Source organism: Hypanus sabinus, chromosome 7 (genome assembly GCF_030144855.1).
Source record: "Hypanus sabinus isolate sHypSab1 chromosome 7, sHypSab1.hap1, whole genome shotgun sequence".
Lineage (NCBI taxonomy): Eukaryota > Metazoa > Chordata > Chondrichthyes > Myliobatiformes > Dasyatidae > Hypanus > Hypanus sabinus.
In genome coordinates, this window is record NC_082712.1 from 140,906,848 (window position 1) to 140,934,232 (window position 27,385).

Sequence of the window (27,385 nt, forward strand, 5' to 3'; positions counted from 1 at the left end):
CTGGTTGAGTGGTGTTGAGACAACAACTCTGCACTCAACATCAGTAAAATCAAGAAATTGATTGTGGTATTCAGGAAGTGGATGTTGAGGAACACACACCAGTCCTCATCGAGGGATCAGCAGTGAAAAGGGTGAGTGGTTTCAGGTTGCTGTGTGTCAACATCTCTGAAGATCTATCCTGGGCCTGGTGCAATTACAAAGGAGGCACAACAATGGTTATATTTTATTAGGAGTATGAGGAGACTTGGTATATCAGTGAAGACACTCGCAAATTTCAACAGATGTATTGTCTCATCATCTGGTAAGGAGAAGCCACTGCACAGGATTGAAAAAAAGCTGCAGAAAGTTGTAAACTCAGCCAGTTCCATCATGGGCACAAGCCTCCCCAGCATCGTACACCTTCAAAATGTGATGCCTCAAAAAGGCGTCAGCCATCATTAAGGATTCCTATCACCCAGATGTGCTCTCTTCTCATTGCTACCATCAAGGAGGAAGTATAGGATCCTGAAGACCCACACTGAATGATTCAGGAACAGCTTCTTCCTATCCACCATCAGATTTCTGAATGGACAGTGGACCCATGAACACTAACTCACTATTTTTCCTCTCTTTTTGCACTACTTACTTAATTTAATTTTTTAGATGTACTTCTTATTGTAATTTATAGTTTTATTATTATTATTATTATTATTATTATTATGTATAGCAATGGTTTAGCTGCTGCAAAACAACACATTTCATGACATATGCTAGTGATATTAAACCTGATTTTGATGCTCATTCTGCTATCTTCCACCCTCGATTCCGAGTCTGCAATTTCTGGACTCCACGTATCCACTCTATTAATACCTTACAATGTTCATAAAGGTTCAACGAGATTCTCCAGTAAGTATAGGTCCAGAGCCATCAAATGTTCCTCATACATTCATCCTTTCATTCCCTCTACAGTATCAGCACAGTTTTTCTTAGGTAAGGTGACCAAAACTGCGTACAATACTCCATGTATAGTCCGATCAGTCCCTTATAAAGCCTCAGCATTATTTCCTTGGTTTTCTTTTCTAGTCCTCTTGAAATGAATGCTAACTTTGCACTTTCCTTCCAAACAACCAACTCAACCAGCAAGTTAACCTTTAGAGAATTCTGCACAAGGACTCCCAAATCCCTTTGCACCTCCTGTTTTGATTTGCTCCATTTAGATAATAGTTTACACGTTTATTCCTTCTACCAAAGTGCATGTCCATACACTTCCCTTCACTGTTTCCAACTACCACATTTTTGCTTCTTCTCCTAACCTGTTCTTCTGCAGACTCCCTGCTTCCTCAACACTACCTGACCCACCACCTCTCTTTGTATCATCTGTAAACTTGGCCACAAACCATCAATCAATCATCCAAATCATTGACATACAATGTGAAAAGAAGCAGTCCCATCATGGTCCCTGCAAAACACTACTCGTCACCAACAGCCATCCAAATAAGGCCCCCTTTATTCCCATTCTTTGTCTCCTACTAGTTAGCCAATCTTCTACATAACACATAGGAGCAGAATTAAACCCTACAGCCCATTAAGTCTGCTCCACCATTCCATCATGGTTGATTTATTAACCCTCTCAACCCCATTTACCTGTCATCTCCCTGTAATCCTTGACACCCTGGCTAACCAAGAACTTATCAATTTCTGCTTTGGTTATACCCAATGACTCAGCCTTCACTGCTATCTGTGGCAATGAATTCCACAGATTCACAACCCTCTGGCTAAAGGTATTCCTCCTCCTCTCTGTTCTAAACAGACGTCACTCTATTCTGCGGCTGTGCCTTCAAGTCCTAGACATCCCCTCTATACAAAACATTCTCTCCGGATTACTCTATCCAGGCCTTTCAATATTCAATAGTTTTCAATGAGATCCTCCATCACTGTTCTAAACTCCAGTGAGTATGGGCCCAGAGCCAGCAAATACTCTGAATGATTCCTTTCATTCCCGGAATCATTCTCGTGAATTTCTTCTGGAACCTCTCCAATTCCAGCACTTTTTTTTTCAGATAAGGGTCCTAAAACTGCTCACAATACTTCAAGTGCGGTCTGACCAATGCCTTACAAAGCCTCAACATTACATCCTTGATTTTATATTCTAGTCCTCTTGAAATAAATGCTTACATGGCATTTACATGGCCTTACCACCAACTCAAACCTCAGGCAATCCTGCATGAGGATACTCAAGTTTATTTGCACCTCTGATTTCTGAATTCTCTGCCCATTTAGTAAATTCCTCCTGATTAAGTGCCTGACCATACAATTCCCTACACTATATTCCATCTGCCTCTTCCTTGCCCATTCTCCTAAGCTGCACAAACCCTTCTGCAGACTTAATGCTTCCACAACACGATCTGCCCCTCCACTTAGTTCCATACCATTCAAAAGGATAGCCACAAAGCCATCAATTCCATCATCAATATCATTGACACATAATGTGAAAATAAGTGGTCCTGGCACCAACTCCTATAGTCACTGGCAGCCAACCAGAAAAGGCAGCATTTATTCTCACCTTTTGCCTCTCCCCAGTCAGCCATTCTTCTATCAATGCTAGTATCCACAGATGGCTGTGGAGAACAAGTCATTGGGTATATCTAAAGAGGAAATTGATTCTTCTATCAATATTAGTATCTTCCCTGTGAAAGCTTATTAAGGAGCCTCATGTGCAGCACCTTGTCAAAGGCCTTCAGAAAATCCAAATCAACAACATCCACCGACACTTCTTTGTCTATCCTGCTTGTTATTTTTTAAAGAATTCTAACAGAAATGTCAGGCAAGATTTTCCGTTAAGGAAACCATGCTGATTTTGGACCCTGAAATATCATCCTTAATAATGGACTTCAAAATCTTCCAGCTATTGAAATTAACTGCCCTATCATCTCCTTTCTTGTGTCTTCTTAAAGAGTGGAGTGACATTTGCAATTTTTCAGTCCTCAGGAACCATTGCACAATCTAGTGATTCTTTAACGATCACTACTAATGCCTCTATAATCTCTTCAGCTACCTCTTTTAGAACCCTGGAGTGTAATCCATCAGGTCCATGCGACGTATCGATTTTCAGACCTTTCTACTCTTTAAGTACCTTCTCCTTAGTTACAGCAACTACTCTCATTTCTGCCTCTGACACTCTAATTTCTGGCATATTTCTGGTGTTTTCCGCAATGAAGACTGAAACAAAATAAAGTTCATCTGCCACTTCTTTGTCCCCTACTTCTACCTCTCCAACACCATTTTCCTGCAGTCTAATATCCACTCTAGCTTCTCTTTAACTCTTTATATATCTTTATATATTTGGTAACCTTTTGATATTGTTGGCCATCTTGTCCTCATATTTCATTTTAAAAGCTTTGTATCCTCTAAATACACATCAAGTTTTGCTATATTACAGAAACATTGAAAACCTACAGTATGATACCAGCCCCTCAGCCCATAATGCTGTGCCAAACATGTACTTACTTTAGAAATTACCTTGGGGTTTTCCTTAATCCTGCTTGCCAAGGCCTTCTCATGGCCCTTTCTGGCTCTCTTAATTTCATTCTTAAGCTCCTTTCTGCTGGCCTTATAATTTTCTAGATCTCTACCATTACCTAGTTTTTTCAATCTTTTCTTTTCTTCTTGACTAGATTTACACCAGCCTTTGTACATGGCGGTTCCTGTATCCGACCATCCTTCCCCTGTCTCATTGGAATGTACCTATGCAGAACGTCACGCAAGTATCCCCTGAACATTTGCCACATTTCTGCCGTATATTTCCCTGAGAACGTGTTTTCAATTTATGCTTCCAAGTTCCTGCCTAATTGCTTTATATTTCCCCTTACTCTAATTAAACACTTTCCTAACTTGTTTGTTCCCATCCCTCTTCAATGCTATGGTAAAGGAGATAGAATTATGAGCATTTTCTTCAAAACGCTCTCCCACTGACAGACCTGACACCTGATCAGGTTCATTTCTCAATACCAGATCAAGTACAGCCTCTCCTCTTGTAGGCTTATCTACAGGAAACCTTCCTGAACGCACCTAACAAACTCCATCCCATCTAAACCCCTCGCTCTAGAGAGATGGCAATCAATATAGGGGAAATTAAAATCTCTCACCACAACAACCCTGTTATTATTACCCCTTTCCAGAATCTGTCTCGCTATCTGCTCCTCGACGTCCCTGTTACTTTTGGGTGGTCTATTTCATTTTCATAGCTTGTCACACCAGACAGTCAGCCATTCTTGTCTGGTGCTCAGTGTCAGGATTGTTCTCCTTTCGGATTAACCGAATCACGATATGAACGCTCCGGACTCCACCCTTGTTTTTTACGAGGCTGAGTGGCTAGCTTGGTGCTCAACCAGCATAGATGGAAAGCGTGCCTGGGGCTGGCCAACTGGGTTCGAAATTGGGAGCCTTCGCTTCCGAAGTCCGGTGCTGAATCCACTGTGCCACCAGCTGGCTTGGGTGGTCTATAAAAAAACACCCAGTAGAGTTATTGACCCCTTCCTGTTCCTAACTTCCACCCACAGAGATTCTGCAGACAATCCCTCCATGTCTTCCTCCTTTTCTGCAGCTGTGACACTATCACTGATCAACAGTGCCACACACCCAGCTCTTTTGCCTCCGTCCCTGTCCTTTGTGAAACATCTAAAGCCTGGCACTCAAAGTAACCATTCCTGCCCCCGAGCCATCCAAGTCTCTGTGATGAGCACAACATCATAACTCCAAGTACTGATCCATGCTCTAAGCTCATCCACTTTGTTCATGATGCTTCTTCCATTAAAATAGACATATCTCAAACCATAACATGAGGAAATCTGCAGATGCTGGAAATTCAAGCAACACACAAGAAATGCTGGTGGAATGCAGCAGGCCAGGCAGCATCTATAGGGAGAAGCAACACAGACAACATGATGGTGGAACACTCAAACCATCATTCCAAAAGCATCGCTTCTCTATCACCTGCCTATCCTCTCTCTTGCACTGCCTACAAGCTTATTTTATTTGTGAGCCAACCGCCCCTTCCTCCATCTCTTCAGTTCAGTTCCCACCCCCCAGAAATTCTAGTTTAAACTCTCCCCATTAGCCTTAGCAAACGTCCCCGCCAGGATACTGGTCTCCCTTGGATTCAAGTGCAACCCGTCCTTTTTGTACAGGTCACGCCTGCTCCAAAAGAGGTCCCAATGATTCAGAAATCTGAATCCCGGCCCTATGCTCCACTCCCTCAACCACGCATTTATCCTCCACCTCACTTTATTCCTATACTCATTGTCGCGTGGCACAGGCAGTAATCCTGAGATTACTACCTTTGAGGTCCTGCTTCTCGACATCTTTCCTAACTCCCTGTAGTCTGTTTTCAGGACCTCCTCCCTTTTCCTACCTATGTTGTTGGTACCAATATGTACCACTGCCTCTAACAGTTCTCCTTCCCACTTCAGGCTATCGTGGACACGATCAGAAACATCCCAGACCCTGGCACCTGGGAGGCAAACTACCATCAGTGCTTCTTTCCTGCATCCACAGAATTGCCTGTCTGACCCCCTAACTATAGAGTCCCCTATCACTGCTGCCATCCTCTTCCTTTCCCTACCCTTTCGAGCCACAGGGCCAGACTCTGTGCCTGAGGCACAGCCACTGTTGCTTCCCTCAGGTAGGTTCCCCCCCCACCCAACAGTACTCAAACAGGAGTACTTATTGTTAAGGGGGTCAGCACAGGGGTACTCTCTAATATCTGATTCTTGCCCTTCCCTCTCCTGACTGTTAACCACTTATCTGTCTTTCGAGGCTCTGGTGTGACTACTTGCCTATAACTCCTCTCTATCACCTCCTCACTCTCCCCAACCAGGTGAAAGTCATCGAGCTGTATCTCCAGTTCCCTAACACGGTCCCTAAAGAGCTGCAGTTTGACACAACTGACACTCAGTACAGAACACCGGCCTCACACTTTGACCCGTTATCATCAAAGCCCCATTGAATCAAAGCCCTTCTACTCTGTGTCCCTCTACTCTTTTACCTGCTCTATAAAGCTGTCTTCTTTTAAACCCTTCACGCTGGTCTAACTTGCTGACATCCACGTGCTTGTGCAGACGTGCCTTGATCAAACTGCTGAGGAAAAAATGCATTCTTTTAAATCCATCCTGCCTGTCTAACTTGCTGACGTCCAAGTGCTTGCACAGTCATGTCTTGATCAAACTGCTGAGGAAAAAACTGTCGTTCTTTTAAATCTTTCTCACTTCTCTAACTCGCTGTTGTCCACGCGCTTGCACAGCTGTGCCTCATCAAACCCCTGAGGAAAAATTTCAGGGTTATATGTAGTGACATATATGTACTCTGATAATAAAATTTCCTTTGAACTTTCAACATTGCTAGCTGTCATCTCTATCAACAATTTGGTTGTGAATGTACAGGTATTCCAGTTTGCAGCAAGTAAGTTCAAACAATTATTTTTTTTGAAAGATAGTAAGTATAAACACGCCCCTCTGTTTCCCTCTCCTCACTTGGCCACCCCTCCCCTTACTGCCTTCCCTCTCCTCCCTGTCTTCATTCCTCCCCGCCCAGCTCATTGGACAGTTAAGAGTGAAAGGTGAAATATTTTAGGGGAATCTGAAGGGGAATTCTTCACTCAGAGCTTGGTGAGAGTGTGGAATGATGGAATGAGCTGCCAGTAGAAGTGGTGGATGTGGGTTCAACTTCGACACTAAAGAGAAATTTGGGTGAGGTCATGGACGAGAGGTGTATGAAGGCTATGTTGCAGGTGGATGTGAAAACAAAAAACTGGTCAGCATTGCCTAGTAGGGCCGAAAGGCCGGTTTCAGTGCTGTTGTGCTCGAAGACTCTAATAAAAAAACTATCTTCTTTTAAATCCTTCCCGCCGGTCTAACTCGCTAATGTCCACGCGCTTGCGCAGTCGTGCCTCGATTATATGCCCTCCCTTTTGCTTTTATGCTGTCTTTGACGTTCTTTGTCAGTCACAGTTGCCTCTTCCTCAATTCAGAATATTAAACCTTCTTTGGAATGCATCATCCTGTGGTTTCTGAATTGCTCCCAGAAACTCCAGCCACTGTTACTCTACCATCATCCCTGCTAGTATTTCCAATCAACCTGATTCCGCTCCTCTCTCATGCCTTGACTCCACTGCAATACTGATATATCTGATTTTAGCTTCTCCCTTTCAAACTACAAAGTGAATTCTATCATATTCTGATCATTCACTCCTAACAGTCCCTTGACTTTAAGCTCCCGAATTAAATTTGGTTCATTGCACAACACCCAATCCAGAAATAAAAAAAAAACACGAATTGCTGGCAGAACTCAGCAGGCCAGACAGCATCTATGGGAGGAGGTAATAATGACATTTTGGGCCGAAACCCTTCATCAGGATGGTTGATGAAGGGTTTCAGCCTGAAACGCCGTTATTGCCTCCTCCCATAGATGCTCTCTGGCCTGCTGAGTTCTGCCAGCAATTCGTGTTTTTTTAAAATTTATTTCCAGCATCTGCAGATTCACTCATGTTACCCAATCCAGAATTGCCTTTTCCCTAGTGGGCTCAACCACAAACTGCTCTAAAAAAACGTCCTTCTGACATTCTACAAATTCTGTCTCTTGGGATCCAGCACCAACCAGATTTTCCTAAGCTACCTGGTAGTTGAAATCTGCAATGACTACCGTAACGTTGCCCTTTTTACATGCCTTTACTATCTCCCACTGTAAGTTGTACCCCAGATCCTGGCTACTGTTTAGAGGCTTATACAAAATTCCCATCAAGGCCTTTTTACCCTTGCAGCTTCTTAACTCTACCCACAAGGATTATACATCTTCCGATCCTATGTCACCTCTTTCTAAGCATTTCATTTCATTTTTTACTAACAGAGCCATCCAACCCCACCTGCCTGTTCTTTCAATACAAGGTGTATCCTTGGATATTCAGCTCCCACTATGGTCTTTTTTTAAAGTCATGACTCAGTGATGCCCGCAACATCACACTTGCCAATCTCTAAAGGCACTACAGGATCATCAACTTCATTCCATAAGCTGTGTGCATTCAAATATGACACCTTTAGTCCTGTATTCATCACACTTGTTGATTCTGCCCCCATGATACACCATCTCATCGACTGCAATTTTGCCGTATCATCTGCCTGCCCTTCCTCATGGCCTCATTACACCCTGCATATACTTGTATACCAACTGTGCCTTCCTCAGCCTTTAACTCTAGCTCCTATCCCCCTACCAGATTAGTTTAAACCCTTCCCCAACAGCTTTAGCAAACCTGCCAGGAAGGATATTGCCCCCTACCCCCCTTCGAGTTCAAGTGTAATCTGTCCTTTTTTTTAAACAGATCATACCTCCCTCAGAGGAGATCACAATGATCCACGAATCTGAAACCTTCCCCTCTGCATCAATTCCTCAGCCACATCATCCCTCACTGGCAAGTGGCACAGGCAGTAAACCAGAGCTTACTACCCTGGAGGTTCTGCTTTTCAGCTTTCTGCCTAATTCTTTACATCTCTTTTCAGGACCTCATCCCTTTTTCTACCTATGCTGTTGGTACCAACACCGTACCACGACTTCCGGCTGTTCGCCCTCCGCTGTGATCCCAAACTTTGACCCTGGTACCTGGGGGGCAATATACCATCCGAGTGGCTCTTACACTTTTACAGAAACTCCTCCCTCCTCCTCTATAGAGTCCCTATTCCTACTTCACTGAATGACAGAAATCATTCGAAAAAGTGAATCAATTGGCACCTGAGTTTTAAAAGTGACACCATCGAGGTTATATATTCGAATCGTAGTGACTGACACTCCTGCCGGCTCTGACCGAGGAAGGAACTGCGACGTGGCCGGTAACAACGCGTTGCGTTCGTGCGTCTGCCGGCCACCGTCCTGGCTGAGGGAGCAGTTCCACGTCAGCCGGAGGAGGTGGCAAGTGGGTCCGGATACACGGCGGGGTGTTGAGTGCTAGTCGCGGGCGATCGGGACACCGGCTCCGAGTGACTCTGTCCTCCTCCCTTGTCTTGACAGTAGGTGCAGTAATGGCGCGGCCTCGGCGGCAGTGGTTGGTGCCGGCTGCGAGCCTGGCCCAAGGTGGCGGGTGGAGCTTTCGGAACCGCGGCCTACTCTCGGCGTTAACGGTGCTCTCCGCAGCTGGGGTGTGCGTTAAAGACTCCCTGGAAAGGATCTAGGGTTCTTCTGTGTTGTTGCAGTGAGAAGTTGTTGACCGGAGTAAAGAAGCCCCACCCCACCCCCACTCTTTAATTGTTATTGCTTTTATGTGGCTTTGTAGATCTAGTACATTTTGTGTTGTAAAACCGTCCCTTGCCCTAAGAAGTAGCAAGCATTAAATAGGCGAGCCCAAGCTGCTGAAAGAGATTAATCGTGGGATAGAAGAACACATCTAACAAACTTAAAACTTGAAGGTGTTTTGCCAGCCTATCATTCATTTAGTGAAAGTGCCGTTTTCTTCAAAGGAGGCCATGAGTTCTTTCTTATATGGGGGGGGGGGGGAGAATTCGTTCTGTTGAAGACTTGTTTATGTTGAATCACCCATCTGTTTTTCATATTTCTTTAGTTTACTTCTAAATGTTCTGTATTTGCCATAATAAAATTGGTCAGCATCAATAATTCTTTTCACTGGATAACTCCTTTGTGGCTTGGTGATTCAAGTTATGATCAAGTCCAACCATTGCAATTTTGATCATGTCTCTGGCTTGTATTTTCATGGTTCTTTTTGTTCTTCATTATTTTCCGTTCTCCTTTGCACTGGTTGGACAAATTTATTACTGAGCTAAAGGAGACTCTGAGACTTTTCAACTTAAGCTCTGTTTACTATGTATATGGATCAGATCATACTTAACCCAGTTTACTGCCCAGACTTCTCTATTTTTCACCAGTTCTGCACTTAGCTTTCCTGGAATAGAGAATCAAATCATGATTCTGTGAAAGGTATAGTTACCTGCAAGAGGCAAATACTGTGATCCTTGTACAGTGTGCTGCAGAGGCTCCAGTTGTAGATCTATTGATATTTCCCACAGATTCATGACAGCTTGCTGTACTCCAAGGCTCTGTGATGTCTGAGATTTCAAAACTATTCATGTATTAAAATAATATATTAAAATTTAGCAAATTAGTATAAATAAAGTAAAACGATTCAAACAGAACTGCATGATGTCCTTCATGGAAATGGTGACCACATTGAAATGTTCGCGGTATTTTAATTTGTTGGCAAGACTTGGCGCAAATGTAAATAGTCCGTCACAGAGTGCCTTGGGCCCATCTCTCTAGTGTGTTAATCATCTAACAGCAGGCTTAATAGCACATTCAGTGCTGGAGTGGGATCAGATGCACTGACAATGACTTGGCATCTGACATCCACGTCATTCCAGACTTCTATGTTTCGTCAAGGTTGTGCTGAAGTCTGTAATGAGATGAGCCGCAAATGGCTAATCAGTAATGAGTCCTGTGAAGTGTATCAGCCTGAAATGTCAACTGTACATTTTTCCACAGATGCTGCCTACCTGCTGAGTTCCTCCACCACTTAGTGTGTTCTAGTTCACAAATGGCTAATGGCTGTTTTAATGTCATGTCGCATGTGGACAAATTCTGGATTTGTTTGCATTTCCCACTGTGTATTTAAATGCATTGTCTAATATGCTTTATTTTGCTTGTGTGCGGTGAGCTAATGTAATGAATTAGTAAATCTTTTTGTACCGAGGATTTGTATCTGAATTCATCTGTTTCTTGCTCCTCTGGTTTAAGTTGGTGCTGCTGAAGGTGAGCGACAAAATACTAGCAGTTAACAAAACAAGAAATACAACTAAATATTAATAACACTTTTTGATTGATCTGAGCGCCAGGCTGATTTAGAAAGGTTGGCTGAGGGCCGAAACATGATCCAGGGCCGGAGTATTTTGAAGCAACAGGGCTGGGTTCTAGAGCAAGGAATGGCCTGGTGTTTGGACAACTTAAACGCTGGACCAAATGGATTGAAAAGGCAGGGCGTCAGGACCAGAGGCGAGGGTTGGGCTGGTTCTGCTCGCTGCTCTGCAACGTTTACTCTGCTACTTGCTGCGCTGAAACTTTGACCTGCTCCGGACTTGGTGTCTGCAGGCTCTGTGATGTTTTCTGCACTAAGTGCTGAACTGAGGCTGATGTTGTTGTCCTGCCCCAGTGCTCCAGGCATCTAAATGCTTTTTGCGTACTTTTATTGTTTACATGATTTGTTTTCTCCTTCTGCACATTGGGTATTTGTCAGTACCTTTCTTATAGGTTCTTTTGGGTTTCTTGTTTTGTGGCTGCCTGTAAGGAGATGAATCTTGAGGTTGTATAATGTATACATGTATTGATAATAAATGTACTTTTAACTTCAAGCCTTTCCTGGAGTTCATTGGAACAGTTTTCCTTTCACGATTGCCCTTGCCTTTGTCCTGATTCATATTGTTCTTTATCTGTCTGACCTTCCTTTCTAACTCCATTAAACACAGCTTTCTGTCCTATTTATGACCATCAGATTGCAGTTTTGACCATTTCAATTGGTTGTGTTTATGGGGAAGAGATGTTGTTGAAGTGATCATGGTGGGTTGCGATAGCCGTAATATGTTGATGGTCAATTGAGTAATGTTTAGAATAGTTGATAGGTGCCAATCAAGCTAAATCACCTTTTTCAGAATTACGTCGTTTCTTGAATGCTGTTAGAGCTGCCCCAATTTTGCCACGTTAATGAGTCCTTTACTTCATTGCTAGTGTTTGGAAATCAGGGGATGAGAGACCTACTCCAGGATATAGGGTGAAAATGTGTTAAAGGGAGCATTAGTAAGGCATATGACTATAGAGTGGAGAACTGTTAGTCTGAAATGGATTGTGTTGAGGATATGTTGTAACTATTGGGAAAAACAAATTAATTGTGCTGCATTCCTCGAGCATTTTGTGTGTGTTGCTGTGGATTTCCAGCTTCTGTAGAATCTCTTCTATTTCAACCTTGCCAGCCTGCTCCCTAACATTTCCAAGGCTAAATCAAATACTTTTGTTTCTAACTTTAAAATGAGTTTTTGAATCCTCATCTTAAATCATCAAGCCGGTCCACTTTCATTTCTGCACACTGTGAAAGCCATTCCCTGTACCCCACTTACCACTGGATAGATGGTAATTGTAATGGTCCCATTTAACTTCTTGTCTTGCACTCTGCATTAACTTGAGTTAACTCTCCTGCCATATTCTGGTTCGCAGCATGTCCTTTTAAATCATTAATCTTGTGCTTGCTGAATTCCATTGGATCTAATGACACCTTAACTTTAAAATACTCTTTAATTTAAAATAATGCAGCTTTTTTTTATCATGTGTGGCATCAGGGCAACCTGGTAAAACTCAGATCACCAGAGAAAGAGGTCCAATGACTGGAGTCAATAGTTGTGATTATTGCAGGTCTATCAACCGCAGTACAGTATTGCAGTTCTATCTGCAATGTCCTAGGCCAACCATCTTCAGCTGCTTCATCAGTGATCTCCCTCCCATCACAGGGTCAGAGGTGGACGTTTGCACAATTTGCACTATTATCAATTATATTTGCATATTTTTTCAAAATTGAAATAGCTGTTGCCTGCATACAGAAAGACATAAGCAACATTCTGGCAACAGCTGATAACTGGAAGGTAACAGTAACAATTCAACATTGCCAGGTAGAGGCCATCTTCAGAACAGGGAATCTAGCCACCTCCTCTCAAGGCTTGATGGCTCTACATTGTCCAGTCACCTACCATCAGTATTTGGGGATGACTGGTGACCAGAAGCTTAGGTCGACCAGCCATACACAAGCACTGCAGGAGCATACCAGGGGTTGCAACTCCATCAGCAGGAGACTTGTGTAGTATCCTGACACTATTTCCAAAGGACAGCTTAGGAGCATCATAGAATATATCTCATTTGCCTGGATGATTGCAGCATGAGCAAAGAAACTCAACACCATCTAGAATAAAGCAGCCTATTTGATTGGCACTCAATAGAAGTCAGAAATATGGGAAATCTGGAGTAGTACACATAAAATTCTGGAGGAACTCAGCAAATATGGCGAGAAATAAACAGCTGATATTTCTCCGACATTTTATATTGCTATTCAAAATATTAAGTTGTTTTCTAATCAGTGAACTATGGCTGTTGTGCATGCCATCTGTAAGATGCACTGCAATTACTCCAACTGCACGTACAACACTCTGGAACTTTTTTCACCTAGGCATGAGCAGTGGATACATGGAGATACAATCACTCGGAGTTTCTCCTCCAAGCCACACCTCACCCTGATTGAGAAGATCTCCTCTGGTGCTTCTTTATTATTGGTTTCAAATTTTGGAGCTCTCTACTCAACATTAGAAATACTTTTACCAGAAGAACTGCAGGGATTCAAGTAGGAACTATGGTTGTCTAAAACGTATTGTGAGCAAGATGCAGACTTGAAATTTGCTCAAAAGATTCTACTTGATGGTTTTGTGGCAGAGTGTTATGATACATAATTTGTGTCATGTTAAAATCCTATTTAGCTGATTTGAGCTTGTTCTCATTACTTCTGGTTCAACCGTTGTAAGTGCTAGATCAGTGCATGTTAGTTCAAATTGGAGTGAAATAGTGGAATGTACAATTTTTATTTTTTACAGGATGTGATTTGAAATAGAGCTTGGTCAAAGGTTCTGAAGATGACAATAGATTTCATTTTTAAAATTTGATTTTAGTATTGATTAGATGAAAATGGTGGGGTGGGGAGAAATTTTGCAAGATCTGCAGATCAGGTAGCATTTAGCAAGAAAACTACTTTAAGCCTTTCACTGGCATCTTTTCTCACTGAGAATAATTACTGCCCTAGATAGTGATATTTGTTTCAATTCCCATTTCAAATTTTGCCTTCCTCTTATCCCCCCCATTGAGATTCTGTTCAGCATGTTTGAGAAATTATGAAAATTTAATGAGTTTCATAATTCTTCAGGAATTTGATGTTTCTGTGCAGTCAGGATATACTTAAATGTTAATCTTTGTATTCAACTTTCTGTTGGTTGTACAAAGGAGAATGATAAAAGGGACATGGTTTTTAGTTGGTCACTGCTAATGAATCATTCAAATCTCCATTGGAAGCATGAGGAAACTGGAGGGAATGGAATTTAGAAAATGCAGGATCAATACAAGTGGCCTTATTTCTACATGTAATGCTGCAAAACTGGAGAAAGTTTAAGCTGTTTGATAGAGGAGCTCCAAATCATATGGTGGAGAATTTTTGAGTTGGAATAGATAGGTTTTTATAAATTATAACTGCACAGTAATGTAAATGCTTCAGATGAATGATTTAAATATGTACAGGAGTACGGGAAAAATCTAAATTTCATCACATAGATTTTTCAGCATGCTGCTGTCATCGTTCACCTCTAATCACAAATATATGTAGGTGTTTGTGCCATTTTTTTCTGAATACAGTTGAGCAGCTACATTTATCCACAGAAAGAAACATATAAATGTCAAAAGTAGTATTTTTTCTAAAACCTTATGCTGAGAATTCCAGAAACTCTGTATACCTTTGAATGCTACATTCTGAATGATCTACAGTAAATGAAAGGATGTGGGTTCAAACCCAATGTATGTTACCTTGTTGTGAATGTTGTCTTTACCTGAAACAATGAACTGGGCCTCATTAAAATGAATGTCAAGGCTCTTGTGGCACCACAAAGTTCCCTTACCATTTGCAGATCCTTTGGATTTATAACATTTGCCAATTATTACTGGGCACGCATTGTGCATTCTTTTAATGTATGCTGTTGTGGTGTCCAGAGAAACCTGCTTGCTATGTGACAGTTCATATTTGATAGGTTGCGAAATTTATTTATTTTAACTAACAAGCCCTTCTGGCCCAGTGAGCACCTGTCACCAATTATACCTGTGTGACCAATTAACCTACTAACCCGTATGCCTTTGGTCGCAAATGAGAAAATCTGCAGATGCTGGAAATCTGAGCAACACACACAACATGCTGGAGGAACTCAGCAGGCTGGGCAGCATCTATGGAAAAGAGTATAATTGGCATACTGTGGAATTCTCCATCTTGCTAAAGGTTCTCAACCAGGCAGAATTTGGAATGGTTTTGGCCTCTGTTTCACAGAGTATTTAAATAGGCATCTCTCTTTCCTTGTGTTAAATTTTTGTCTTTGTCTTTGTTCTAAGATATGCCTAATCTCACTAAACCGGTGGAGTTCAACTGTAAGGTGTAAAAACTGAGTGATTTGTGACCATTGCTTTATATTTCTCTTTGTTTTCCTCAGAGACTTTGACATGGATGATCTTGACATTCTTCTTCAACAACTCTCGTATTTTATTCAGCATAAAAGGCACCATTGATTACCTATTATTCCCCAGCTGACAACTGAAGTACTCACTGGGGCCCTGTATCCCACACTCCCCAATCATCAGGGTTCCATTTTCTGTGCTGTCTTCAAACTTGCTGTTTTTTGTTGCTGTACTCCCATAAAATATTTCTGGTTCTGTCTCCCGTTCTTCCCTTAAACTTAGGATTGACTGGAAAATGTATCATTCGACTGTGTAACAATTTTTTTTAAAAAAAAGGTGAATTAAATATGTGATGCACCATTAAAATAATAACGTCTGGAAAATCTACTGATCTGGCACTACTAAAATTCTAATTGTGCTAGATTGAAGAAGTTTTACTGAGGTAGTGAGTTTATAGATTTGTTTTTATCTGTTCCCTCAGAACTGGTTAATTTATTTTATTTTCCGTCCATAGATTGTCTACGTTTTTGAGATAGTCTCCAAACGCTGCCAACATGACAGCTGCAGAAAATGTCTGCTATACACTCATAAATGTCTCATTGGACTCTGAGCCTCCAAATGAAATTAATCTAAAAGTAGACTTAGGTAAGTATTTGCTTACTATTATCAGCAATGGTAGAAGCACCAATTTTCTTGGATCTTTTCCATAAGAGAAACAAGCAAATGCTCTATTCTGATGAGAAAGCCTTCTAATAGGTGGTAGGAGAGTGGATTCTGTTTTTATATTGATCTGTAGATGATGCCAAACCAGGAAATTCCCCTTTCTCCAACCACCAGAATTATGCAGTAATAAGATATTCAACTTCAGAAGTTAAAAGACCTTATTACTATAATGAATTGGTGGGGACCATCTGGGTATTCTAAAATTTGTGAAATATTTATTTAAGGCAATAATTCTAATTGTACAAACAAAAGGATCCTGGAAATCTCTCTGGTGAATACAGCAAGAAAAAATATAAGTAGTTCAGCTGTATATATTTATTCATCATGTGGGGCAGCTAGAAATCAGTATTTTGCATATTAAGTCAAGCTTATATTTTGTAGCAGTGTATATTTCAATAGTTTAAATTATATTTATTAATTAATCTAGTGTGGATGTTGAGGCAACGATATTTGTGGTGTGGAACCAGATAAAAGTCAGACCAGAGTGATAGCAAATACCCAAATAACATGAATGAACCATATGGGTTTCTTGGATGACTGAGCAATTGTTTGCTTTACTGTGACTCAGGATAAGTTCATATTAATTCCAGGTGTATTAACGTACTTGATTTGCTAATGCCTGGGATTAAGTTTATGAGGCTAGCTTGTATAACGTTTTGGTGTCTTGCATAACTGGATTTTCATGGAAGCCCGGTGACGATGGTGGAGGTGGATACAATAGGGTCTTTTAAGAGACTCCTGGATCGGTACATGGAGCTTAGAAAAATAGAGGGCTATGGGTAATCCTAGGTAATTTCTAAAGTAAGTACATGTTCAGCACATGAAGGGCCTGTATTGTACTGTAGGTTTTCTGTGTTTCTTATGTTTCTAAGTCTGAAGCTTAGTTTATTTGGGTCCTGTCACATTTGCCTCAGAATAAGCATTGTTTTCACTACTTGAGAGTGAGTTACTGTGCATGATCATGTGTTGTGCTCTAGGGGGAGGAAGAACAGTATACTCTTTCTAGCTGTACCATCTGAGGTTGGGATCTTGACTTTGTTGTTTTGTTCACCAAAATTATCTTGAGCTGTATACAGACTTTGAATTTTGTAGTAGATTTATGATTGTTTAATGAGTAAGTTACTTTTGCAAATTCAAGTCAAGGGAGTTTAAATATCAGCTTGTTGCCTGGAGATTTTAAATTCACTTAATTAAATTAGTCTGGAATTAAGAACCTGATAATGGATTAACGACAGCATTGTCATAAAAACCGTCTTATTTGATAAAGACAGCTCCCATGTTTACCATATGTAACCTGTATGCAACCACAATCATTGGATTTTAACTGCCCAATGAAAATGTTTGCTTCTGTAATTAGAGTTGGCAGTGAATTTGGACCAGAATCAATATGGGTAGATACTTGGAATTGTTATGAGCTGGAATGTGCTGCTTGAAAAGCACTTTGTGAATAATATAAGGAGATCTGGTGTGGGAACATTGGAAGCAGTATATGCAAAGTTATTTGGAAGATGTGGTACAGGCATGATGAAATGAATGGTCTCCTACATTGCAGAGATTTATGAAACTGAATAGTCTTTCAGGCTTTTTATTTAACCTAACCCTACGTCTTTCCATCACTTGTCCCACCACCCTAGAAAAGGGAGATGTGAAGACTAAAACTGATGCCTTGAAAAAAGTGATCATCATGATTTTGAATGGCGAGAAACTCCCAGGGCTCCTCATGACAATCATTCGGTTTGTGTTGCCACTACAAGATCATACAATCAAAAAACTGCTGCTTGTCTTTTGGGAGATTGTTCCTAAGACCACTGCCGATGGCAAGTTGTTGCAGGAGATGATACTTGTGTGTGATGCCTACAGAAAGGTAAATTAATATTTCTGTTTTCAGTGTAACAGTTGGAATATACAAATTTGAATAGTATACTGTCAAAAGCATCAGTTTTACTTGTATCATAAGTTTTTTTCATTAAAACTTCATTTCTAAGAAATATTAGAAAAAGGTGAGAATGCATTAAAATAGTTTGGCAGCTTTTGCAAGACCTTTTGCACGATGTGGATAAACAACTGCCACCTTTGATCTTATAAAAGCACATTTTGTTAGTGTATAGTTTTGTTTCCAGATTATTCTTGTTATCTAACAAATCAAAACGAGTTGCTGAAATTCTAGCATTAGTGAATGTTGTTGCTAAAATGTTGTTTTATTTTAGTTTGCTTTAAAATAACAAAGTGAGTTTTGAAATGAAAGATTTATTGAAAGATCAGTTTGAAATTTTGGACTAAAGCCACATTTCATCAGAAAATAGGATTTGCCAGGATCTGAAGTTTTCATGAGAGTTCTTTGTTGAGGAAACTTGGTGAACAGGTCCTTGGTACTGTTATTTGTAAAATACTTGAATTTTACATTGATAGTTTCTTGAAATCTTTGATTTTGTTTTTGATCTGTTTTAAAAATTGCACATTATGTTATTTGTTGTATTCAAGGGTAGAAAGATGGCAAAGTTCTGGAAACATTCAAAAATTGGAATGTATAAGTTTTTATTCAATAACTGATCCATCTAATTGTAATCTCTGATGATACAATTAAAGGGAAATTCCATTTTTGTATGCAGTATATTCATCAACAGTAATCAATCCTAGGCAGCAATACCCATCCACATTGAACAACTAAGAAATCCAGACTCAAAAATCAAAATGGGGAGCATGTTAAGCAATGAGTGGTTATGATTTAGATTTTCTTAAAAATAAAATAAAACTTGTATGTTTCCTGTTGCTTAAAATTTTTTTTTAGAAAAAAATTTTTCTTTGAAGGTAAGCGATTAGCAGAAATTTGTCATAGCAATTAACTTGACCTGGGATGTGGGATGGCTTTAAGTGAGTATTGGAGTTTATTAAAAATTGATTTGTTCAGAATGTAATTTTTGATTGAAGTTTCTTATTCTTTTATGCTAATTTACTCACCTTGGCTGACAAATGATAGCTTTGTGGAAACTGAAGACCCCATGGCTCTTTTTACTGAATAAGTGCCAATGTAATTGAGCATCTAATAATAGTACTAATAAGATGTTGCTTAAAATTCATTAGGACCTACAACACCCAAATGAGTTTATTCGAGGGTCCACTCTGCGATTTTTGTGCAAATTGAAGGAACCAGAGCTTTTAGAGCCACTGATGCCAGCTATACGTGCCTGCTTGGAACATCGACACAGTTACGTACGCAGAAATGCTGTGTTGGCCATCTACACCATATACAGGTAAAATAATACAGCATGAGGGGAGGCAAGTTGGTGACAGCTGTTGAACTGAGGATCTAATTGTTTGTGCATCCGATGTCACTTTTGGTCAGGATCTGGTTATCGGGTTTCTTGAACAACTTCAGCTAAAATTGTGCACTACAGATGTGGCTACTTTGTTTTAATTTATGATTTCTTACAATTTGATAAATAGAGAATTTTTTTCTTCTGGTTAAAATGATGCAGTAATATATAGTTTTTGAAATAGATGGTACTAGTGTATTAAATTTGCTAGTTAGTTAGCTTAAAGTTAAACTATTTATTAGGATGTGTTGAAGTACAATTTATTTGTAGACCAAGGCCTTTGATGAAGTCCTCTGTGGTAGGCTGTACCAGAAAGGTAGATGACATAGTATCCAGGGTAAGCTAATAGAAAACAAAGTTGGCTTGGTGGACAGAGTTAGTGGGTAGTACGTTTTTTGGATTGAAGACCTATGACATCTGGTGTGCTGCGGGTGTTATTGCTGGGTCCTATGCTGTTTGTCATCAATTTACACTCAGTGGCTACTTTATTAGAATCACTTGCACACTTTCTCGTTAATGCAGATACATGGATTCCGGTTAATTGGGACACATCTGGACCAATTAAGTAGCTTCCCCAATTAACTGAAGTTTTATGGAAAAGTAAAACAAAAAGACAAATTGCCATCTAACTGTGTAGCAAATTATGTATTTAAATGAAATCCACAAAAAGAAAGAAAGCTAGCAAAACTACAGTAATTTAAAACTATGTATTAGTTCTGAAAAGTTATCGACGGAGGAGTTCATCCGCTGTACGTTGCCGTGTTCTTTTGATTGCTGGTAAATAAACCATTCCCATTGCAGCCTTTAAGGAGTTTGTATGTTCTCCTCGTGACTGTGTGGGTTTCCTCGTCTCACAGTTCAAAGCCAAATAGGTTGGTAGATTAATTGGTCGTTTTAAATCGCCCTGTGATTGGGCTAAGGTCAAATTGGGGGATGACTGGGCAGGGCAGCTTGAAGTGCTAGAAAGGTCATTTCTGTGCTGTATCTCAATAAATAAACAATCAGCGCTAGGCAAGATAATCAATCCATTATGTGTTACATTGCTTTATTTGAAGTGATAATGGTGTATATTTGTAGCCAAGAGAAACAAGAGCATGCTTAAAGAAAAAGGCCAGTGTCATTGGCATTGTAAATATCATTTGCACAAAATTTTGAAGCAATTTGAGGAATTTTGCAGTTTTCCATGTTTCTGCCCTTAGAGCATCAGTACCATATTTCTCGCCATGTACTTTCTTGAATTTAATATGATGCTTATATTTTCATTAAGAAAACCCAACTATCTGTTGCTTTAAAAACTTCATGACCAGCTTCTTAGATAGCTCCTCAGATTTTAAGTTGGTCCACTGCCGCACACACCTTATCCAATTACAAAATACAATTAACTTGGTCAGTAAAACTATTGAAAATCTTTTCTTTGTACTTTTGTCAGTTAAATAAAGGTTCACGTGAATTAACATATCACAGATTTTTGTTTTTATTGCGTTTTGGAAAATATCCCAACTTTTCTGGAAATGGGGTTTGTAGATCACTTTGTAGAGATCTGTTTTCACTTTGGTACAAAAGAGTCTTTTCTGTTGATCAGAATCAAAAAAGCCAAATTAAATCCACTGATTCGACATTATAAAACAATACAACATGGAAGCTTCCAAGGGGGATGAATACTTTCTATAGGCACTGTAACTCAAGTAACTGCATGTTACAACAGTGGTGTGCAGAAGAGCATCACATGTTGAACCTTGAGGTGGATGGGCGACAACAGCAACGGACCATGAACTTGCTGAACAGATACAGGAGGTACCTAGTAATGGGGCCACTGAGTATATATTAATGATCTGGATCGGAATTAATGTGGCATGATTTTCATATTTGCAGTGTGGTGGACAATGAAGGTTGTCTAAGGTTACCACAGGATCAAGACCTGCAAAACTGGTGAAAGGAATGGCCGAGGGAATTTAAATCAGAGTGCACTTTGACAAGTAAACCAGGGCAGGGATGGCAGGGCTCTGGAGAATGTTGAGGACCACAGGCTTAGGGATACATGTACATAGGTTCCCTGAGAGCAATGAGATAGACAGATAAGGTGATGAGCATGCTTGCTTTCATTGGTTGGGGCATTGAATACAAGATTTGAGGCACATTGCACTTAGAATGTGTGCACTTTTGGGCAGGAAGGATGTGATAAAGCTGGAGACAGTGTAGAAAAGATTCACCAGGATAGCTTACAAAATTGGGAACTCTTTTTTCCCTTGTGGGATCAATTATTTTCAGTTTTTTTTGTTAGCAAGCTTCACAAAATGTTGAAGGCTAACGTGTTTTTTTTGTGGGAAAAGAAATTGGAAAAGTAAAAGCTAGGTTTTCATTGCATTTCGAAGTTGGATATCATTTTGTTTTTTCTTTCTTGTAGGAACTTTGAAAACCTTATTCCTGACGCTCCTGAGTTGATTCATGATTTCTTGGTGAATGAAAAAGATGCCAGTTGTAAACGGAATGCTTTCATGATGCTTATCCATGCTGATCAGGTGAAATACTTGTGTCTTTGACAAATTATGGTCAAAAATTATTAAGTCAGTGAAAGCTTTATTTCGTGACAAAGCACGGAGTAGGCTCTTGCACCCCTTCAAGCCACACCATCCCAGCAATTTCAACAATCCTGATTAACCCTAACCTAATTATGGGATAATTTACAATAACCAATTAACTTACCCGGTACGCTTTGAGCAGTGGGAGGAAACTGGAGCACATGGGGAACACCTACATATTCCACAGGGAGAGGGATTCCTTACAGATGGTGCCAGAATTGAACCCTGAACTCTGATTCCCTGAGCTGGGAAAGAATATTGCTAAATGGTCAGGAATGTGACTAAATGGTGATGTGTATTTATGGAGCAAGGTGCATCTAAACATGAAAAGTTCACTTCTATGATGTACCAAATTTTGATATTTTATTTTTCCATTAAATTTGGATACTTTGCTCTGAAAATGCATTCAATCATACTTTTTCCATAGTGAATATGTTATAAAATTGAAAGAAATAGAGATTTTGAATATTTAACAGACAAATTCAAAAAACATTTGTTTTGTGTGTAAGGAATCTGCAAACTATTGCTGCAACGTTATCGGATCTAGATTTAGCTACTGGAATTCTGCAAATAATTTTTAATATAATTTTGTGATGTTTTCTTAGGACCGAGCTCTGGATTACCTGAGTACTTGCATTGATCAGGTTCATACTTTTGGAGACATTCTGCAACTGGTTATAGTTGAGTTGATTTACAAGGTAAATAATCAAAAATTGTACGAACTGTAAAGGCAGGTTTGGTATTGTCATTTGAAGTAAAATTGGATAGGTATATGGACAGGAAAGAAATGGAGGGTTATAGGCTGAGTGTGGGCCACTGGGACTAGGTGAGTGTAAGCGTCGGCACGGACTAGAAGGGCTGAGATGGCCTGTTTCCATGCTGTAATTGTTATATGGAATAAGGAAAATCTGACCTTTTTTTGGCTTGGAATTGAAGAATATGCAAACAAGTGATCCTTGAAATAAAAGGGAGTAACAGCTGTTCAGTCTGTCAGGAATGCTGGCAAGTTTTGGGAGTTGAATGCAGATGCAGAGGTTCCTATCTTGCTTGCTGAGTTTTTCTGGCAGATTTATGACTGCTCACATGGAACCAGACTCCTGCACTGCGCATAGAGTCACACAGTATGGAAACAGACCTTTTGGCACACTGGTTTTTGCTGAGCAGTACCCCATCCCATAGTTCTATTTGCCAGTGTTTGGCCTTTTAACCTTATAAATCTTTCCAGTCCTTTTACCTATACAACTATTATTTTAAAATTGTTATAAGTTGTTATTGTAGCAGCCTTAACCACTTTCTCTGGCATTTCATTCCACAAAGGTGTGAAATTATGTGTCCCTCCTCAAGTTCATTTTAAATCTTTCATCTCTCACCTCAAACCTATGCACTCTATTTCTTCATTCAACAAACCTGGAATAAAGACTGAGTGTATTCACCCTAACCATGCCTCTTATGATTTTATATACCTCTGAAGAATCCTCTCTCAGTTTACTATGCTGTAAGGAATAAATTTCTAGCTTATCCAACCTTTCCCTATTATTCACTCCCTTCAGTTCCATCAGTATTCTTGTGAATCATTTCTACACACTTCCCAGTTTAATAGCACTTTCCTTATAGCAGGGTGACCAAAGCTAAACACAGTGTTCCAAGTGCAGCCTTACCAATACCCTGTACAACTGCGCTATGACCTCCCAACTTTCATACTCAGTGCCCTGACTTATGAAAGCCAGTGTTCCCAATGCTACTCTTACCACCCACCACTCTGTTTACCTGTGACTCTGCTTCCTGGGAATAATGTAATTATATTTCAAGATCCCTCCCCAGGGCCCTGTTGTTCATTCTTAAATCCATCCAGATTTGAACTTCCAAATTGCAAAATCTCCGACTTACTCAAATTCAACTCCATTTGCCATTCTTTTGCCCACTTAGTTGCAACATACTCCAGTAAGTTTTGATAATCACCTTCATTGTCAGCTGTACAACCTTTTTTAGTGTCATCTGCAAATTTGCTTGCCATGCCTTGTATATTCTTATCCAAATCATTGATATAGTTGACAAACAATAATGGGCCCAGCACTGACATCTGAGACATATCACTGGGCTTTCAGTCTGAGAATCAACCTTCCTCCATTACTGCCTATTTTCTACCATAAAGCTAACTGTGTATTGAATAAGCCAGCCCTCCCAAGATTCCATGCTATCTAACCTTCCAGAGCAGCCTACCCTGTGGAAACTTACTTAAGGTCTTACTGACATCCATAGAAACCATGTCATGTGCCTGTCCTCATTGGCTTTCTTGGTCACATCACCAAAAAATTCAGTCCCGTTTGTAAAATGTTGACAAGCCCTATTCACTAGGTGTATTTGTATTCCTGCCACAGATATCAGACCTGCTGGTCTGCAGATCCCATGTTTTTCCTTGCCAATCTTCTTAGATAATGGCATCACATTTGTTCTCCTCACCCATATCTAATGATGATGCAAATATCTCAGCTAGGGCTCCTGTAATTTCTTATCAAGCCACCTCCCAGTCATGCCCCGGAGATTAGTGTACCTTTATATCTTTTAAATTATCTAGCACCTCCTCTACTGTAATATAGATTTTCCCCAAAATTTCCCCCTTGAATTTTTCTAGTGCCAAAGTCTTCATGTCTTTTTCCATGGTAAAAACAGGAGAAGTATTCATTAAGGATAAATATTCATGAATGGTCTTGCCCATCTCCTGGCGCTCCACAGAAAGTTGTCCTCTTTGGTTTTTGATGGACCATATCCTCTCTGATTTCATTTTTCCTTAAAATGCATAAAATCTCATTTGGATTTTCCTGATCACTGCCAGAATTATCTTGTGCCTCATTTTGCCTTATGATTTCTTTCTTCAGTACAGTCTTGCGTCCTCTATAGTCCAGAGGTTCCCTTGATCACAATTGCGTGTACCTGACTCATGCTGTCTCCTTTTTCCTGGCCAGGAGTTCAGTATTCATCATTAACCAGGTTTTCCTATCTTGCCAACATTGTTCTTCACTCTAACAGGAATATGCAAATCTTGAGCTCTCATTATCTCACTTTTAAAAACTTTTACGATCAACTTTGCAAATTCCTGCCTCAATACCATTAAAAATTGTCCTGTCCCAACTTAGCACTTGAACCTGTGGCCCAGTTCTGTCCCTTTCCATAACTAGTTTGAAATAATTTGAAACCTGGTCACATATCCCAAAGTGCTCTCCCATTGTTACCTTGGTAACTTGTCCTGTCCCGTTATTTGAGTAGGATTTAGCTTTGTCTTCTCACTAGTTATCACCATTTAAATCAGTTAGCCTGTTTGTTTAATGTTTTGGTGAACTCTTAAAATGAAAAAAAAATTAGTGTTTTGCTTGATTTTAATGCTTTCAAAATATCTACATGTAAGGCACTCCATGACAAAGGAATGTAACCTAGGAAAGTTATCCAGGTTTAAGACCTGTGAACCACCCGGGCCTTGTCCACTTACTTGTGGGCTGTCAGGATTAGCTAAGTCCATTTGGGGGAGTGCATGCAGATGGTAGGTAACAGGTTTTCCTCAATATAAGCCGAGCTGCAATGTTTAGTACATATAAGTTAAATTGTTAATGCTGTTTTAGGTGTGCCATGCCAATCCCACAGAGAGAGCCCGTTTCATTCGCTGCATCTACAACTTACTCCAGTCCTCGAGCCCTGCAGTGAAGTATGAAGCTGCTGGTACTTTAGTTACCCTCTCAAGTGCCCCAACTGCTATCAAGGTATTGAATTTTATGGTACATTTGCTGAAAAGTCAAAAAAGATTTGGTATAATGATTGAAAGTATAGGTATCAACCAAAGAAAGTATAATGTTAATCTATGTTGAATGAATCAAATTTTCTTCCAAAATATGCTACTTTATTAGTTCCTGAAAGGTAGAGGTGAAGAAGTGGCCTTGTGCATGTCTATAAAGAAAGCATTTCAAGGAAGGCTTTTAAATTCTGGCTGCATTTGTAAAAGTTAAACTTAAATTTCTCCAATCATTATTTACAAAGTGCATTGATCATATTTTTTTAAAATATAGTGTATTTTCACATTCTGTTACGAAGAATAGGTTGTTTTATGCAAGCCAAAATGCCTTTTTCTGTTTATTGGAGAGACAACCAGGCAGTTAACTCTTCCCAATCTCCAGTACAAAATTCCAAACAGAATTTTTTTTTTCATCCATGGCCTGTCAATTTTCTGCTAGTGTGTTAAAAATGCGTGCATAGTTGACAGTTCTGAGGAAAATTCTTTTTGGCATTTTATAATTTATTGTGAATTTGGTATACCTTTTTCTAGGCTGCTGCTCAGTGCTACATTGATTTGATTATCAAAGAGAGTGACAACAATGTGAAACTGATAGTTCTTGATCGCCTGATTGAACTACGAGAGCATCCCACACATGAGAGGGTGCTGCAGGTAATAAGCCTAGTGCTTCGGCTGAATTGAGACCATTATGCTTCTTTATTGCTTCAAATACCGTGAACAATCCATAGCAAATCAATGTCAATGAACTTATTGTTATGAAATTGTTTCCCAATTGGTTTATTCATGGACATTTTAAAACGAAGATAAAGAAATTTCATTCCCCATGCTAATTAAGTTAAAAAAAAATCTTTTCAGGATTTGGTGATGGATGTCCTGCGAGTTCTGACCTCCACAGACCTGGAGGTTCGCAAGAAAACACTGCAGCTGGCTCTAGATTTAGTTTCTTCTCGTAACGTTGAAGAGGTACAAACTTTGAACTTTTGAGTCATTTTACTTATTGTCAACTTCAAATCTCAGAGATTCATTTTTGACAAATTCAGTGCGTGTTTGTTCTCTGCAGCTTGTCATAGTTCTAAAGAAAGAAGTCATCAAAACAAATAATGTGTCAGAACATGAAGACACCGACAAATACCGACAACTTCTAGTCAGGACGTTACATTCATGCAGTGTCCGTTTTCCTGACATGGCTGGAAATGTTATCCCAGTGGTATGTGAGCATAAGTTATTTACTTCCTAAAAACTTCTTTCGCAGGATACCCCTTAGTAATTCATATCAGTCTAGCTAAAAGTGTTTAGTTGTACTTGTATTCTCAGTTGGACTTGGCCATGGAATGTTTGGAGGCAAGGCCATTGCTTGTAGGCCTCAAAGGCAAGCCTGATTTTATTCTCTGGCCATTATGCTGTGTGATTAGTTGGGTGTATGTTAAGGACAGCGTGTAGCTCGTAATTGCCTTTGTCTTCCTAAGTCCAAGAATTGCTTCTACATCATCACACCAAGATCTGCTCTGCCATCACCATTCAAGGGTTGTGTTCAGTCTCTAGAGTAGATAGTATGAGAACAGAATTTTAGCTCAAGTGCACTTCACATAGTACATATATTTATATGGAGGCGTTACTATTGTTAAGTTGTTTAACAACAAGCAGCAGTTCTACATTTTTTTTAGGTAAGGATCATCATAGGGTCTGTGCAAGCACATATTTCACATTTTGTTACAATAATTAAAAAT

At 39.9% G+C, this 27,385-nt stretch overlaps 1 protein-coding gene across 2 annotated transcripts in view; it reads left to right on the forward strand.

Annotated features, from left to right (window-relative positions):
* The first annotated feature begins 8,874 nt into the window (after positions 1 to 8,874).
* copb1 (COPI coat complex subunit beta 1) overlaps positions 8,875 to 27,385 on the forward strand; it is a 51,014-nt gene continuing 32,503 nt past the window's right edge. Inside the window, exons 1-10 of one of the 2 annotated variants that reach the window (XM_059975778.1) lie at positions 8,875 to 9,029; positions 15,776 to 15,906; positions 17,619 to 17,848; positions 19,066 to 19,235; positions 21,703 to 21,817; positions 22,483 to 22,575; positions 25,492 to 25,629; positions 26,190 to 26,309; positions 26,514 to 26,621; positions 26,719 to 26,865. In XM_059975778.1, the coding sequence (XP_059831761.1) occupies positions 15,816 to 15,906; positions 17,619 to 17,848; positions 19,066 to 19,235; positions 21,703 to 21,817; positions 22,483 to 22,575; positions 25,492 to 25,629; positions 26,190 to 26,309; positions 26,514 to 26,621; positions 26,719 to 26,865 (1,212 nt within the window). In that variant the 5' untranslated portion in view covers positions 8,875 to 9,029; positions 15,776 to 15,815. Of the gene's footprint in view, positions 9,034 to 15,775; positions 15,907 to 17,618; positions 17,849 to 19,065; positions 19,236 to 21,702; positions 21,818 to 22,482; positions 22,576 to 25,491; positions 25,630 to 26,189; positions 26,310 to 26,513; positions 26,622 to 26,718; positions 26,866 to 27,385 lie in introns of both variants that reach the window. The other variant, XM_059975779.1, reaches the window with a different exon arrangement.